The sequence below is a fragment of the Pleurotus ostreatus genome (assembly GCF_014466165.1).
Source record: "Pleurotus ostreatus strain PC9 chromosome Unknown scaffold_3, whole genome shotgun sequence".
NCBI classification, from domain to species: Eukaryota; Fungi; Basidiomycota; class Agaricomycetes; order Agaricales; family Pleurotaceae; genus Pleurotus; species Pleurotus ostreatus.
Genome location: NW_023503158.1, coordinates 3,294,089 through 3,307,484, shown reverse-complemented (window position 1 = coordinate 3,307,484; position 13,396 = coordinate 3,294,089). Strand labels below are relative to the sequence as shown.

General features: G+C 52.1%; 4 protein-coding genes across 4 annotated transcripts; 3 read left to right on the top strand and 1 right to left on the bottom strand.

Moving 5' to 3' along the window:
- Positions 1-25: 25 nt before the first annotated feature.
- On the bottom strand, positions 26-4,053 carry PC9H_005730 (uncharacterized protein; the record flags this gene model as incomplete). The annotated part of the gene is made up of 18 exons (XM_036775290.1): positions 26-181; positions 235-346; positions 397-548; positions 605-767; positions 820-939; positions 1,000-1,136; positions 1,194-1,350; positions 1,400-1,537; positions 1,593-1,640; positions 1,694-1,905; positions 1,955-2,020; positions 2,076-2,253; positions 2,305-2,433; positions 2,484-2,774; positions 2,826-3,530; positions 3,726-3,816; positions 3,867-3,918; positions 3,970-4,053. The coding sequence occupies 18 exons, from the start codon at positions 4,051-4,053 to the stop codon at positions 26-28; spliced, it is 2,991 nt and encodes a 996-aa protein (XP_036633792.1).
- A 279-nt stretch (positions 4,054-4,332) lies between these two features.
- Positions 4,333-8,076, top strand: PC9H_005729 (uncharacterized protein; the record flags this gene model as incomplete). The annotated part of the gene is made up of 7 exons (XM_036775289.1): positions 4,333-4,723; positions 4,782-5,645; positions 5,694-5,987; positions 6,046-6,150; positions 6,201-6,317; positions 6,366-7,782; positions 7,833-8,076. The coding sequence occupies 7 exons, from the start codon at positions 4,333-4,335 to the stop codon at positions 8,074-8,076; spliced, it is 3,432 nt and encodes a 1,143-aa protein (XP_036633791.1).
- A 1,557-nt stretch (positions 8,077-9,633) lies between these two features.
- PC9H_005728 (uncharacterized protein) lies at positions 9,634-10,738 on the top strand (the record flags this gene model as incomplete). Its single annotated transcript, XM_036775288.1, has 4 exons — positions 9,634-9,912; positions 9,978-10,074; positions 10,128-10,268; positions 10,314-10,738. 4 exons carry the CDS (start codon positions 9,634-9,636, stop codon positions 10,736-10,738), a joined length of 942 nt encoding a protein of 313 aa, XP_036633790.1.
- A 421-nt stretch (positions 10,739-11,159) lies between these two features.
- Positions 11,160-12,891, top strand: PC9H_005727 (uncharacterized protein; the record flags this gene model as incomplete). Its single annotated transcript, XM_036775287.1, has 9 exons — positions 11,160-11,439; positions 11,491-11,607; positions 11,662-11,770; positions 11,826-11,851; positions 11,902-12,042; positions 12,094-12,136; positions 12,189-12,322; positions 12,369-12,487; positions 12,538-12,891. 9 exons carry the CDS (start codon positions 11,160-11,162, stop codon positions 12,889-12,891), a joined length of 1,323 nt encoding a protein of 440 aa, XP_036633789.1.
- Between the last annotated feature and the right edge of the window lie 505 nt (positions 12,892-13,396).

The following is a 13,396-nucleotide window of genomic DNA, read 5'->3' as shown; positions in this document are numbered from 1 at the left end:
TGCGTAGATAGTCATCAACGACGAATCATGAGGCGGCCTTTTTGCCTCTACCCTTCCCTCCACCGTTGGCTGGAGCGCTTTTCTTCTTTTTCGCGACCTTCACTAGTTTGTCTTTAGTGATATCATCCGCTGACTTATCTTCCTTGTCGTCATCAGAGGCTTCTGCGACTTCGTCGTCGAGCTAAACGCAACGAGGTAAGACAACGATGAGGAACGCCTTGGCAGGGTACATACATCGAAAGCATCTTCAATGTCAGGCGCTGGTCCAGATGCAGCAAGCTTCTTGGGAACTTTTCCAAGGTCAAAGGCTTTGTGGAACGGTATCGGATGCTCGGCCGCATTATATCTACAAAGATCATGAAGACAACCTTTGATAACAGGTGGGAGGCGACGTACTTCCTAGTGAAAGCAGTCTTCGTTGCCGCAGGGATCTTTTTCAAGACAAGCTCGTCCTTGTTTTGATCGACGCCGAGCTCAACGACGGTATCCCAGTCCTCCTTAGACAGATAGTATTCGTCCATTCGCTCAATGACTTCGTCCACCGCCGCCTTAAGTTAAACCAAACGTGAGCAATATATTCCTTCAGCGAAATCCCTGAACTTACTGATCCATCGTCAATGAGTGGCCCGACAATGTGGGGGAATAGAGCTGGGAGATACGACTGTCTAATTTCAGACTTATCTCCCGAGACCTTTAGCCGCATGCGGACTTGGACATCTGTCAGCTGGCGGTTCAGCTTATTCTGCTTGGAGTTCTGTCCGAGCCATCTGCAGTGCGTCTTCATAAACATTCGCGACCATCAACAAGAAGGCTGCGTACTGAGGGAAGGACATGGCGTTAGGGCCACCGTAACCAGCTCCTTGTCCGTACAAGAAAGAGGCGGGTCGAACAGCAGAGCATACGGCGTGCAGAGGCATCAGGGACCAGTGCTGCTCGGGTCTATGCACAAACCGCGACATCAGAAACGCCCTTGTGCAGGCATGAAAGGAAGCAGCTTACCCGTGTATCAGAGCATCGACCAGATCCCCATCAGATATCGACGATGCCGCGCGGTCCATCAGGTCCAGATGCTTCAGTATCTGCTCGGGGCCTTGTAGGCTGCGGATCCTGGCTGGCTGCGTCTTAAGGTAGTTTTCCTGGGTAGATGGTGGGGTTAGGAAACGACGCGTAAACAAAGCACCGCGAAGCAATACCTGAATAAACAGCGGGGTAAACGAATGATCGTGGAAGTAGAGCTCCATCTTGTCTCCGAGGGTTTCGCGAGCGGTATGCGAGAACAGATACGGGCCCAGCATCTTCTGCGTGACATCGAACGGTGTCAGTATCGCATATTTCTCGTTCATCTTCACCCTGTATAGACATGTCCAGCGGTTTCAAGGCAAAAGGAAACCAAACACACATAGATTTCCCCTCGTCAAAGTCCATTGTGTCGCTCGATCGTTTCCATGTCGAGAGCATGTTTATCACTTGACGGATATCAGATTGTGCGCCTTGCACGAGCTGGTCTACGACGTTGGCGGGAACCTTCATCTTCTCCCTGTGATAATCGTGGGTCAGACATATACTATCGAGGAAAAAAGACGGAGACCAACTTGTAGGCAATGGTAAGTATTCTAGACCGTACAGCCGCCGCATCGGGTCTGGCAGATATCGTCAGTATGCAGTCGCGCGAAGAGGGGGATTAGTCACCGACTTTCGGAACGAGAGGCTAAAAGTAGTATGCTGGAGGGGCTTCAACTTTTGCGCACCCTTATCATTCGCGATGCAGATGATGGGAATCTTGGTCTTCTTGATCAACGCGTTCATGGCGCCAACGCCACCGCGGTCGCCTGCAGACATCCCGTCCACCTCATCCATAATCAAGCAGGACCGATCAGTGATCGCAACACCAGCCGAGTTAGTCGCCTATTCTTGTGTTAGGCGTCTGTCAGCAAGGTGGCACGCGCAGACTCACGCTGTGACCGTCGACGCTGTTGGCGAGGTATCCATCCAGCGACTTGTTGTTGATGTTCATTCCATTCTACGACAATTGCAGGTAAACAAGACTGCCGCGGCGTCGCGTGAGTGGTACGCACCTCCACCAGTTTCTTGCTCCGCGCGTCGCTGGCATTCAGCTCGATCGGCGTGAACCCAGCAAGCTTCGCGCAGAGATGGGCACTTGTCGTCTTACCGATGCCCGGTGGACCCGTTATCAACACCGCGCGGAAAATGTTCATGCCATTCTTACCAGGCTTCTTGAAGCCTGACTTCAGACTTGCGGGCCTGACCCACCGAAATCAGCATCGCCAATAGAAACGGAGCAACAGGACGAACCAGTCCGTCAGCCACTGCTGGAGCTTCTCCACTTGCCCTTTGTTGCCACAGATCTCCTTGAGTGTCTGCGGCGCATAACGAGTCGTCCAGAGTTGGTTCTCAATGTTCGGAGCGTTTGAGCTTCAAGCGCTGTGATGAGATCCTGAAGAAGAGGGGTAGAACGAGCGCACCTTGAGCCGAACGTCGAGCTACTCCCGCTCTTCTGCGCCTCCTTCTCCCTCGCCTCGATTTCCTTCGCAGCCTTCTTGATGTCCGCCTGCTCCTTCTCCATCTTTTTCTTCGTTTTCTCGTCGTATCCCTTGCCATTCCCCGGTCCCTTTCTCGTAGCGATCAAGTCGAGGAATTCATCTTCGGACAGACACTTCAGGCCGTGCTTCTTGATGGCCGCTAGCTTCGATGGCCCAGCATTGTCGCCAAGGACGATGTAGTTCGTCTTGCCAGACGGCTGCCCGACGACGCGACTACGAAACACCAGGTTAGCCCGCGACTCAAAGATAACAAAGCCATCTCACCCGCCAAAACGCTTCGCGATCTCGATCGCTTCATCCCGCGAAAAGCTGCTCAGTTCTCCTGTGAACACGAAGCAGAGGCCGGCCAGGCAATCCTCCGACGCCGCCTCCGGAACTTGTTTCGAACCCGGCGCACTCGGACCCGCGAGTTTGGCTGCCTTCATTGCGTACCAGTTCGGTTTCTTCTTGGGTGGCTCGTCGGCGTCTTCTTGCTTTGTAGAGGGCTGCGTAGGGGCTTTCGTGGTGGCTTTGGACGGTTTCGCAAGAGGAGCGGCCTTCTTCGTAACCAGCTTGTCGTCTGGAGTATCTTCATAGTCGTCGGTATCCTTCGACTTGGCGATGGATTGCCGGGGTTTGGGTGCTGCTTTCTTTTTCGTCGGCGGTGGCTTCGCTTCCTCGTCTTCCTCGTCGCTTAGCCTGGATGTCGTTGGCGCACGGGCGGTCGCTTTCTTTTTTGTCGGCGGCGGTTTCACTATGTCGTCATCGTCGCTTGACTTGGACGTCGCGGTGGTGGGTTTGGGTGGCGCGCGGGCGGTCGCTTTCTTTTTCGTCGGTGGAGGTTTTATTTCGTCGTCGTCGTCGTCGTCGCTGGAGAGGATGGCTTTAGGTCGCTTCATTCCAGAAGCCCTTCTGAGTTGTATGTCGTCCTCATCCATCCGGTCAGATGGCTTTAGAAGACCTCGTGCATTGGTCGCCTTGCTCTTTCCGCTTCAATGCATACCCGCCATTCAGCCCTTGATGTCAAGCTTTCAGATACGGAGTAAACTCACCCTTCGTCAGTCTAGATATACCCACGCGTCATTCTTCAGTACGGAGTCACATCGAGTCATGAAACGATACACACGCGACTGCATGCGATATGGAATCAGTGTGCGAGCATCTGGGAACGAGGGTGGGGCTCACTGAGCACGTTGAGGCTTCGGAGGGCTGGGCGAGCAATTAGCGCGTAATTCAACACGATTTGGAGCGGGTGCAGACCTCTTCTCATCATCGCCTTGCACCAAAGCATCAGCCTCGCGTCTGGTCCCGAGATTCAACACGTACTTATTTCGATAGGGTCGTTCTTTAGGCTCCGCTGACTACTGCCTGCCTGTGGCTGCTCACTGACTCAGAGTCGCCACAAGGGACGCGTGAAAAGGAAGCGCACCTGGCTGGACCTCTGCTTTGCCTTCTGGCCACCGGGGGGTCCAAAGAAGTTCCGAATGTCCTTCGCAATGACTTTGCCTGACATGAAACGCGCAGCGTATGGGTTTAAGTGCCCAAATCAATTATGGACGAGTACGACGAGGAGAAGTGTGAATAATAGGATGTCACGCTGCGTGATCCTTGTCACGGCGCGAATGAGCATTACAGTCACGTGTACTTTTAGGGGTAGTTCTCCTATATTGTGGCCGCTCAACGTGTTTGGATTGTGGCCCGGAATAAAAGGTGGTCGTTGTGGCCAGCCCCTTTGAAATTATAAATAGTCGGCCAAGCGAAGGAATACCATCTATCTTTCTCTCTCGCCATCATGTCCCCCCGGGAAGTCAAACAAGTCTGGCAAAACGACACTCCTAGCATCTGTCCCAAAGATTTCCTTGGAAATTCATTTCAGTCCGGTAATTGGGAACACTCGCTGGACTCCTTTTTTCGCGACAGCTCGTCGTCATACATCTGGAGTGCTACACAAATCAAGGCGACCGGAAAGCATTTCGACAATCCCCTTAGGTCTCCTCAGCCCAAGTGCCCCTGCGTACGAAATCCGTGGCCGATACTGAAGATTCGCAAACCTTCGGGCGAAGAAGAATTTCTCAACAAGCCGTGCGATGGTTGCAGCCACGAAGCAAAGGAACTCGTAGGACCTGATGAGTGCAGGTGCAAGACGTGCGCGTCTAAGGATGATGATAATAAGACGAGTGGCGGTATGTCCAATTCACGATATAACGCGGTAATCTCCTCAAATAATTTACACTATATAAGAACTGGTTAGAGCCACCGACGATAGCGCGGCCACGTCGAAAGCAGAAATTGACGACAGTTCCAACGAGTATAGCAGTCCATCAGTTACCCCTGACTTGCCAATCGAGGGTCCTCCTCCCGTCCTCAATGCTGAGCCCCAAAATCCAATTGCCGACGGCTCTTCGACATCCATCAGCTCAACTGGAAAACTCAGCGAAGACGTTTCGCCTGCGTCGAACCTCGTGGAAGGTGACTCACCTTTAGACGCCACTCGACAGTGTCAGACTCCTGAGAATGCAAACAACGAGCTAAACACGATGGGCCCAGATAGTTCGCTTCTGCCACTGGGTGACCCTCGACCGGCTACCACATCCGAGGACGCAGCGCTTGAGCCATCCTCGCAAGACCACCCTGTTTCCCCGTGTGACATACCACTACCCCTAGATTCCGACGAAGATAGCAATGGCATGCAGGCGTCTGTAGACCCGATCGAGGACGCAAGCGTCAACTCGACGGAAGCCACACCAAGCGCATCTGGCTCCTCGGCTGACATCGTGTCACTGAACGTGCACGAGGATACCCTTTGCAGCGACGAAGACAAGGCTAATTACCTAGCCTGTAGCTCGGCGGAATCACCTTTTGGAATGGTAACCTCTGAGATCCCTGTCGACTTATCTCTTGGTCAGACCCATGCGACACACCACGGATCGCCAACTCAGACATATTCAGATGTGACTACTACTCCCCCGCCTCCAAGTTGTGAGCAGCGCGACGACTGCCACATCGTCGACGCCATGATGGAATCAGATCTCCAGATCACCGAACTTTCTGATATCGACGCTTCGTGGAATCCTCATGCGACGAAAGACAAAAATATCGTCGAAGGTATGACATTCCCGCTCTACCCAAAGCCATACTAACTTCCGGTGGTAGTTGAAGTACGCGCTGTTATGACCCCTTTCTCCAGCGACGAAAGCCTCAGCCTTTCCCGAGGCGATTCCCCTTCAGATCATGCCTCGCGCAGCGCAGAGACACCTTATGAGTTACGAATGTCTATAAACGGCAATTCATCAGCCAAATTGGGTTCCCCCTATTTCAGTAATTTACGTCCAGGTACTGAATACATGGAAACGGCACCGCTACTTCTGCTCTCGGGAGGCAATGATGAAACGCAAGCTTCGGTCACTGAGCAAGTCCAGAAAAATGTCCCCCAGCTTGACAACATGGGTGCGTTCCATACTCTTCTCAGTGTGTTCTTTCGTCTCATCATGTCGGCGAGTTACAGCATTGACAACTGAAGGAGACCTCAGGTTATCAGAGATAGATAAGCAAGAGGTTTCCTCTGAGCGAAAGGACGAAGTCAAGAAGAGTAGTGATGCTTCGGACCAAGGTACGGTTGCGTGCTTGAACTAAGACTCAAAGCTGACATCTTGACGGCAGATTCGACACCTTCCCCCTCAATAGACCAAATCCCCTTGAATTCAGGATCAGGGGACGGGAGTGCAGACCCCGACCGCACGCCTAACCCGGGTGCTATCTCTGCGGAGGAAGAAGATTGTAGGTCCTCGCCTTTTTATCTTGGCAAGGAGCTCACAGTTTGACAAGTTGTAAGCTCCTCCGAGCCCAATGCAGAGTCGAAACCAAACCAAGAAGTAACCCCAACGAACACTGAACCTCCTGAACAACCAGATTCTGAAGACCCCGTCAGGATCGAACCCCTCCAGGCCCCAATTGAAACGACAATTCGGGCTAGCCCTAAATATGCACCGCCTGTAGCTCTAAACGAGGTCTCTGCTGGGCAGCCCACCTCTTTGACACCGACCGACGTACTTGAACCATCGGATACAGAGGTCGTGGTTGAATCACTCCAAAACGACGCAAAATCTGTTACGCCTCAAAGTACCGTCTCGGATACACACTCCGAGGGGTGTACAACCACCGAAAACGTTCTGGAAACATCGAGTCGTAAAGAACCTGCCGTGACTCTCTCGCCTCATCCCGACAACACATCGACATCGACGGAAACGACAGCTCAGCCTCCGTGTCCGGGAATTGAATCATATACTCCCCCAAAAGCGGCCTGCGAACCTCAAGTAGACTCCACGCCCAACCACGTTGTAGTACCCGAGCCTCCGAAAAAGGAATTACCACCTTGGAATACACGGCTAATCGCTCAACAATTCCCGTTCTACGACTATCCCGAAGTTCCTTACGAAGAGTACCAGAGTAATCTCCGCGCAATGGTATCTGCTGAGCTCCCATTCTTCACAGAAATCATGATACCTCCGCTCTATAAGACCCTAAAGGAGCTTCAGAGTGATCTACGCGCAAAGGTATCTGCCGAGCTCCCATTCTTCACAGAGGGCTTGATACCCCTGCTCTACACCACTCCAAATTATTCGCGTATCGAGCGACCGCAATATGACCCACTGTACATCAAGGACCTGCCCAACCTCGAGGAATTCATTCCGAAAGAATATCTGCCAGACACCCTCATCGTCCACGATAGCGATCAGACAACACGAATGTACGGCCCGTACCAGAAGTCATATCCATACCGCCGTCAATACCCAAAGCGATCACCAACTACGAAGGGACAAGGGAAAATAGGGCATATATACCTCGGCCAGGCCAACAAACTCGGGTCGGGCCACTGGTCCAACGTTTACAAAGCCTCGTTCAAACTACCGTCTCCGCTGACTGCCGCGAATTCTCCCAACGGTCATGTTATCGTGGCTGCCAAGCTACATGACGGCGGGTACGAGGCCAAGGATCACTTGAGGAGGGAAGGAATAATGTACTCGCAGCTACCCGAATGCCTCATGCAAGACTATTGTGGATATGCGACCTTCCACCGCGACGGGAATCCTTCGTCCTGTCGCAATCCCGTACCGCTCGGCCCCGTCGTACCGAAATTCTATGGGTACTACGTACCCGAAAACAACAGAGGTGGCAGTCCCATCTTACTTCTAGAACACTGCGGAAAATCTCTGGCCGGTCGATCCAGCAGCATCGCCGAAAAGTAAGTGCTAAATACAACTTGAAAGGTCTTTGGTCTCACTTCTTTCCCAGGGAAGAAGTTATATCATTGTACGCTCGACTCCATGATGCTGGCTTTCTACAGGGTTCGGCGTACAGGCGCAACATGCTCGTCCAGCCAGGGCCGCTCACTGTGGCGCCGGAGTCGAGGTCTATGGACACACCTAGCTACAGACTCATCGATTTCGGTAGGGGCGAAGTGGACTACTATTCTCGTGACGAACGATGCGAATATGAAGACGCAGTCGACCACATCTTCAACTACACCGACTACTAGGACTAATCATGCATCATTCACTACTGCGTAATGCTATATCTGTGTCCATTACGCCATGTATTTGTACATTACAACCTAGATTCAATTTGTATTTGGCACCACACACGTATACACATATTTGGAACAAAAAGGCGGAGATTCTCAACATTTAAGAGCTACCTTGTCGGTCTAGAGGCTCTCCCCTATACATACCACCTGCAACATAGTAGTTCCGTCAGTAGACACAGCCGAGGGCTAAACGCTCACTTGTCCGGGGCATAGTCGGTTGCAATCGGGACCAAGGTTTGAATTGTTTGCCACCAAGGTACCCACACTAATCCCAGCGTTGTCTGCGATTGTAGTGCACGTATCGCCGTCCGCGACGACGCGAACACTGTTGCAGCCCAAGCACACCGGTGGTAGGCAAATCACATTGGTTGGATATATGTCAATAGACCCAAGCCAGTCGAGGCCTGGAAAGATGTTCGTGCAGTTTGGGTTGATGATACCGGAGCTGGACGCTGTCAACTAGAAGCTAGTTTCGGGTCAGTATTTCACTGACTAGCGTCTGCCAATAGCCTTACGAGGAAACTCCTTGTTCTGCAGAGATGCCATCGCAAGTATCTCTTGGGCGTACGGTGAACGGACGTGCGCAGGGGATCTGCGTTTGCGCAACAGCGCTCACTGTGAAGACAGGTAAGGAGGAGATCGTGGACGCCGGCGGAATGCTTCACTTGCAGCGACGACAAGGAATGCAAGACGAATGACAGCCGAGGACATTGTGTAGAGAGGCTTTTGTTGGAAGCTGGAGTTTTCAAAGGCAAACGAGCCTTCTTTTATACGCAAGAGGCCTGAATACAGCTACCGGTCACCGCAAGAAGGGCGAACCCATTTATACAGCTGATTCTGCTACTAACCGTGCTTGTCGGTAGCTGGGTACCGACACCTGAAGTCATTAATGAGTGGCGTAGAAATCAAAGGTTCATCACAAGAGGATCAGAAATTTTTGGCGTACCTTCTGATGATGTACGCGCGAAATTCCGAGTTAAAAAGCCTAACCATTGGCCCAATACCGTCTTTTGGACGGCGTGCTCACACAAAGTGGAAGTGATAGCGCAGTGCTTTGATCTGCTCACTAGGCATCGTGAGCAGCGGTTCTCCATTGACCTCCCCCACAAAGCAGACGTCTTGGGTGTCTGGGTGTAACTCACCGGGCCCTGGGGTACACTGTGTGTTTTGTGTCGTCCCCGAGTGGCAGGAAAAGAGTGATCCCCATGAGGCGCGGGCTGTCGAGTGAGCCATGATTATATTTATGCAGCATCACTGATTTATCAGGACTTGGAAGTGACTCTTCGTATCGCAAGGACTTGAGAAGTGCCGGTAACCCAACAGGGACAAGGACTCAGTCATATCGAGGAGGTAATCCAGCGTATTTAGGCGATCGCAGTGAGTGCGAGACTCGAGTATGGTGCAGACGTGGACAGATGTTCGCAGCGATCCAATTGAAGGTGACCTCACCAAAGCGCAAGCCTGAGTTGAGCATTTAGGCGCCCAAGGAGTTGAACTTCAACTTTCTCCATGTCGGCCTACACAGTAACATCTCGTTCGTTCGTTGTTTCTGGTTTGAACGTCAAGATATATTGTCACCCTTCTCAATCCGTTTGCGAAGCCTTCGCTCCATTGCCGCCCGTTTCAGTCCTTTTCTTCCTTCATGGCCGGGGATCGTCCTTGGCGGTCGTGGAACCCATCATAGAAAAGGTTGTCATGATCGCACATAGTGACGATAAGAAGAGGGACCTCTACGTTGTGGGCCTAGTGAGCGTTGTACCCCTTCTTGCGAAACTCAGCTCACCAATGGTAGGATCTCAGAAACCATGGAAGAAGGCTTGTTAACGAGCAAGCTAACATGAGCTGGAGCGAAGGGAACCCAAACCACGCGCAAGTTTCATGTTATCTACATGCTCTCTGGCCCGCAGAGACTTATACTTGACTGCAGGCTTGACATGTATGGAATCCAACGTGAGCATTCCACAGTATTTCACAGGGGAAATGATTTTTACGGCGGCGGAAAGTCGGGACCCAACGAGACCTCTCGCACCTCATCGATTTTCTCCCATCACACCTCTTCCCCCACGGCGAACGAACAATTGAGCAATGGGGCGTTGCAGGAATTAGCCTCGGAGGACACACCGCTTGGCTAGCGTTGGCTCACGGTATGTCTTTTCTTCAAAGGATGGCCATTACTAAACTGGTAGCAGAACCACGGATTACCTTTGGCATCGTCATCCTCGGATGCGCTGATTATTTGGCCCTCATGTCCCGCCGAGCAGCGGAATCCGAGTTCGAACTCACCCCGCCCACCCTGCCGATCCTACCACCATCGCTGGTTTTCCTCGTCCGCCACGTGGACCCGATTTACACGCCATACACTGTCAATGACTCCAGGAATCCATTCTTGGGCAAGAAGATCCTGGTCCTCCGGGGAGCGATGGATCGTATCGTTCCGTGGAGTGCGAGCGCACGGTTCGTCCAAGGGCTCGAAGTCGGCGAAAGAGGGTTAAAGACAGTGATGGCTCAAGAGGGCGTGGGCCATGAGTGCACGGTGGAAATGACCAAATGGATGGCAGAGTTTCTGAGGTACGAATGTTTGTCCTCTAAAATTGCGGCTATGGCAAAGCTGTGATGCCAGGTGCGTTGAAGGAAAATTGATGCTTGCTTGCACTCAACTTTCGTCGCAGTTGTATTACTACGATGTCGAGGATACCATAAATTTTACTCGCATCTCCCAATCTTTCATGTACTGGCGTTGTTCGGTTCCACCTTGGTGCTGTGTCTTGCTGCGCAGCGAGAGCGTATCGGCGGGTTGACGCGTGACGTCACGCGTAAGGCATCTGAAATCACCACTTGGACTCGTCTTGCTCGCATAGCCTAGCCCAGCCAATTTCTTCTGCGGCTCGGGATCGCCCGCCCAACAAACCAAAAGGTATATAAGCAGAACCCCCGCCTTCGGAATCCTTCGTTCCTTCCCCCCACATCCACGCGTTCTTTCGCACTCACGATCTTTACGATTTACTATTCACAGCTAGCCCAATACAACTACAGCCATGTTTAACAAATCCTCCCTTCTATTCTCACTATTCCTCGCGCTCTCGGCGGCCTCCACGCCCGCCGTTATTGCTCGTACCTCGCCGACGCCAAATACATTGACCAAATCTTATCATTCGACGAACGGCGGTAGCATAGCCAAGGCGGACCAAACGCGTGCGACACATCTTCGAAAGCAGGCGTTGAAACCTATCGGGAAACGAGCCTCCGGTCCCGCCCCGGCCAATAATCAAGTTGTTCTTTACACAGCAAACCTAACAGTGGGAGATGTGCACAACGGTCGGTAAAAGCGGCATACACAACCAGGTCACTGACAAGGTCCTTTGCTAGTCACACTTTTGATCGACACTGGCAGCTCTACGACGAGCTGTACCGGGCAGAAGTGCTCCGTCCGTAACCCAACGGGGGAAGGCGAAATGCTTATGTATGGATCAGCTCAATTCATTGGTTTGTCGTTGAAATTGCCATGCGTCTGATAACCGGGTGCTAAATATTGTTTAGGACAAGAAACCGTGCAGTCTGTCGAGTTTGGACAATATCAAGTTCAGAACCAGTCTGTTGCTATTGGTACGTTCGATCGTGGTCTGGCGCCCTTCGATGGTATACTTGGGTAAGAATCATCCGCACGAAGTCAAATTTGTAGCTGACGATGGCATCCCACGCAGACTTGGCCCAACCGATCTCAATGAAGGTGGGTTCGAGCATATGCTTTGATCGTCCCGCCGTTCCTCATCTGCGCAGGCACCCGCCTTCTCAATAAGAGTGCGGTCTCCACTTTCGCCGACAATCTGGTCAGTGAAGGACGCATAGAGCGCAACGTCGTTGGGATCTACTACTCGCCCACTGTTAAGGGTGGCGAAGATAACGGCGAGATTACATTTGGTATGTCTACCAATGTTAGAGGACTACTGGCATATATTCACCAAGGATCAGGTGCTATTGACACGTCGAAATGCAGTGGGGAGTTGAAATACGTGTATGTGCCACCGGAGGGTAACACAAGCGTGTCTCCTAACTAGTCGCGTTAGGCCAATAACGAATAGCAGCCCTGCCAACAAATACTGGGGTGTCGACGCATCCGTTACCTACAACAATGGGCTGTTGCTCAACTCTACGGCTGGTATTGTTGACACAGGAACGACATTGGTCCTTCTTTCGACAGGTGAGTGGAATGAAACATGGCGATAGACCTCTTCTAAGGTCCGTAGATGCGTTCAACCGCTACGTGGAAGCCACGGGCGCCACCAAGGACGAGGCAACAGGTCTCTTAAGCATCCCCGCCTCGAGCTATGGCCAACTCCATAGTTTGAACTTTAAAATCGGTGGAGTGAGTTCCTTCCGTTCCTCTTTCAGCGCGTCTTCCTGACCATGTATTAGTTCACCTTTGAGATGACCCCGGATTCTCAGGTCTGGCCACAATCTCTCAACGAGTGCATAGGAGGCCGAAACGACGCCATGTATCTGATAATTGGAGACTTGGGAGCGTTTGGAGGGACTGGCCTCGATTTTATTCTGGGCTACACCTTTTTGGAACGGTTCTATTCGGTATACGACATGTCCCTGAAGCAAATCGGGCTCTGCTCGACGAGTAACACGTTTAGGGTAACAAACAGCAGACCTTCCACGGAGGGTTCCGCGTTCTGCTCCCAAGTTCCGGTGGCGCCCCCGGCGCGGGTGGGCCCTGCGCTGCCAGTAGCCAACAATACTACCGCCGTCTCACCTTCTCAGTGATAATTGGGTTTGCACAATTGTAATTCTAGATTAAATGTAAATGCACCCTCCCACGACGGTTGGACACGGAGACGGAGTTCTTCGTTGATCGCCTCGACTTGGGACAAATTTTAGAAAATCATACAGCATGTGGGAGGTCTTAAGATACGTTCGACACCTGCACAGAAGCTGGGGCCACCATAGATCAGAAAGCAGGCCTCCGAAGCCCGCCTGCCTGAGCTATGAGCGGCTGGATACCTCGGTATCCAACGTTGGTAGAGTAGGTTCCTTCTGCTCGTCCCCTCCCGGTGTCTTTCTGATCATGGACCCGTCAAGTTTCACCTGTCGGTAGATCTGTCCTCGAACACTTGACAAATGCATAGGTGGCAACGATGACAAAATTCAACTAAGGACAGTTGAGACAGAAGCTTCCACGTGACCGCGAATGACGCTGAGATTGAAGTCATGAAAGCGGACTCTGACGTCGACTACATCACCACCCGCCGTTATATATTATATAAAGGGA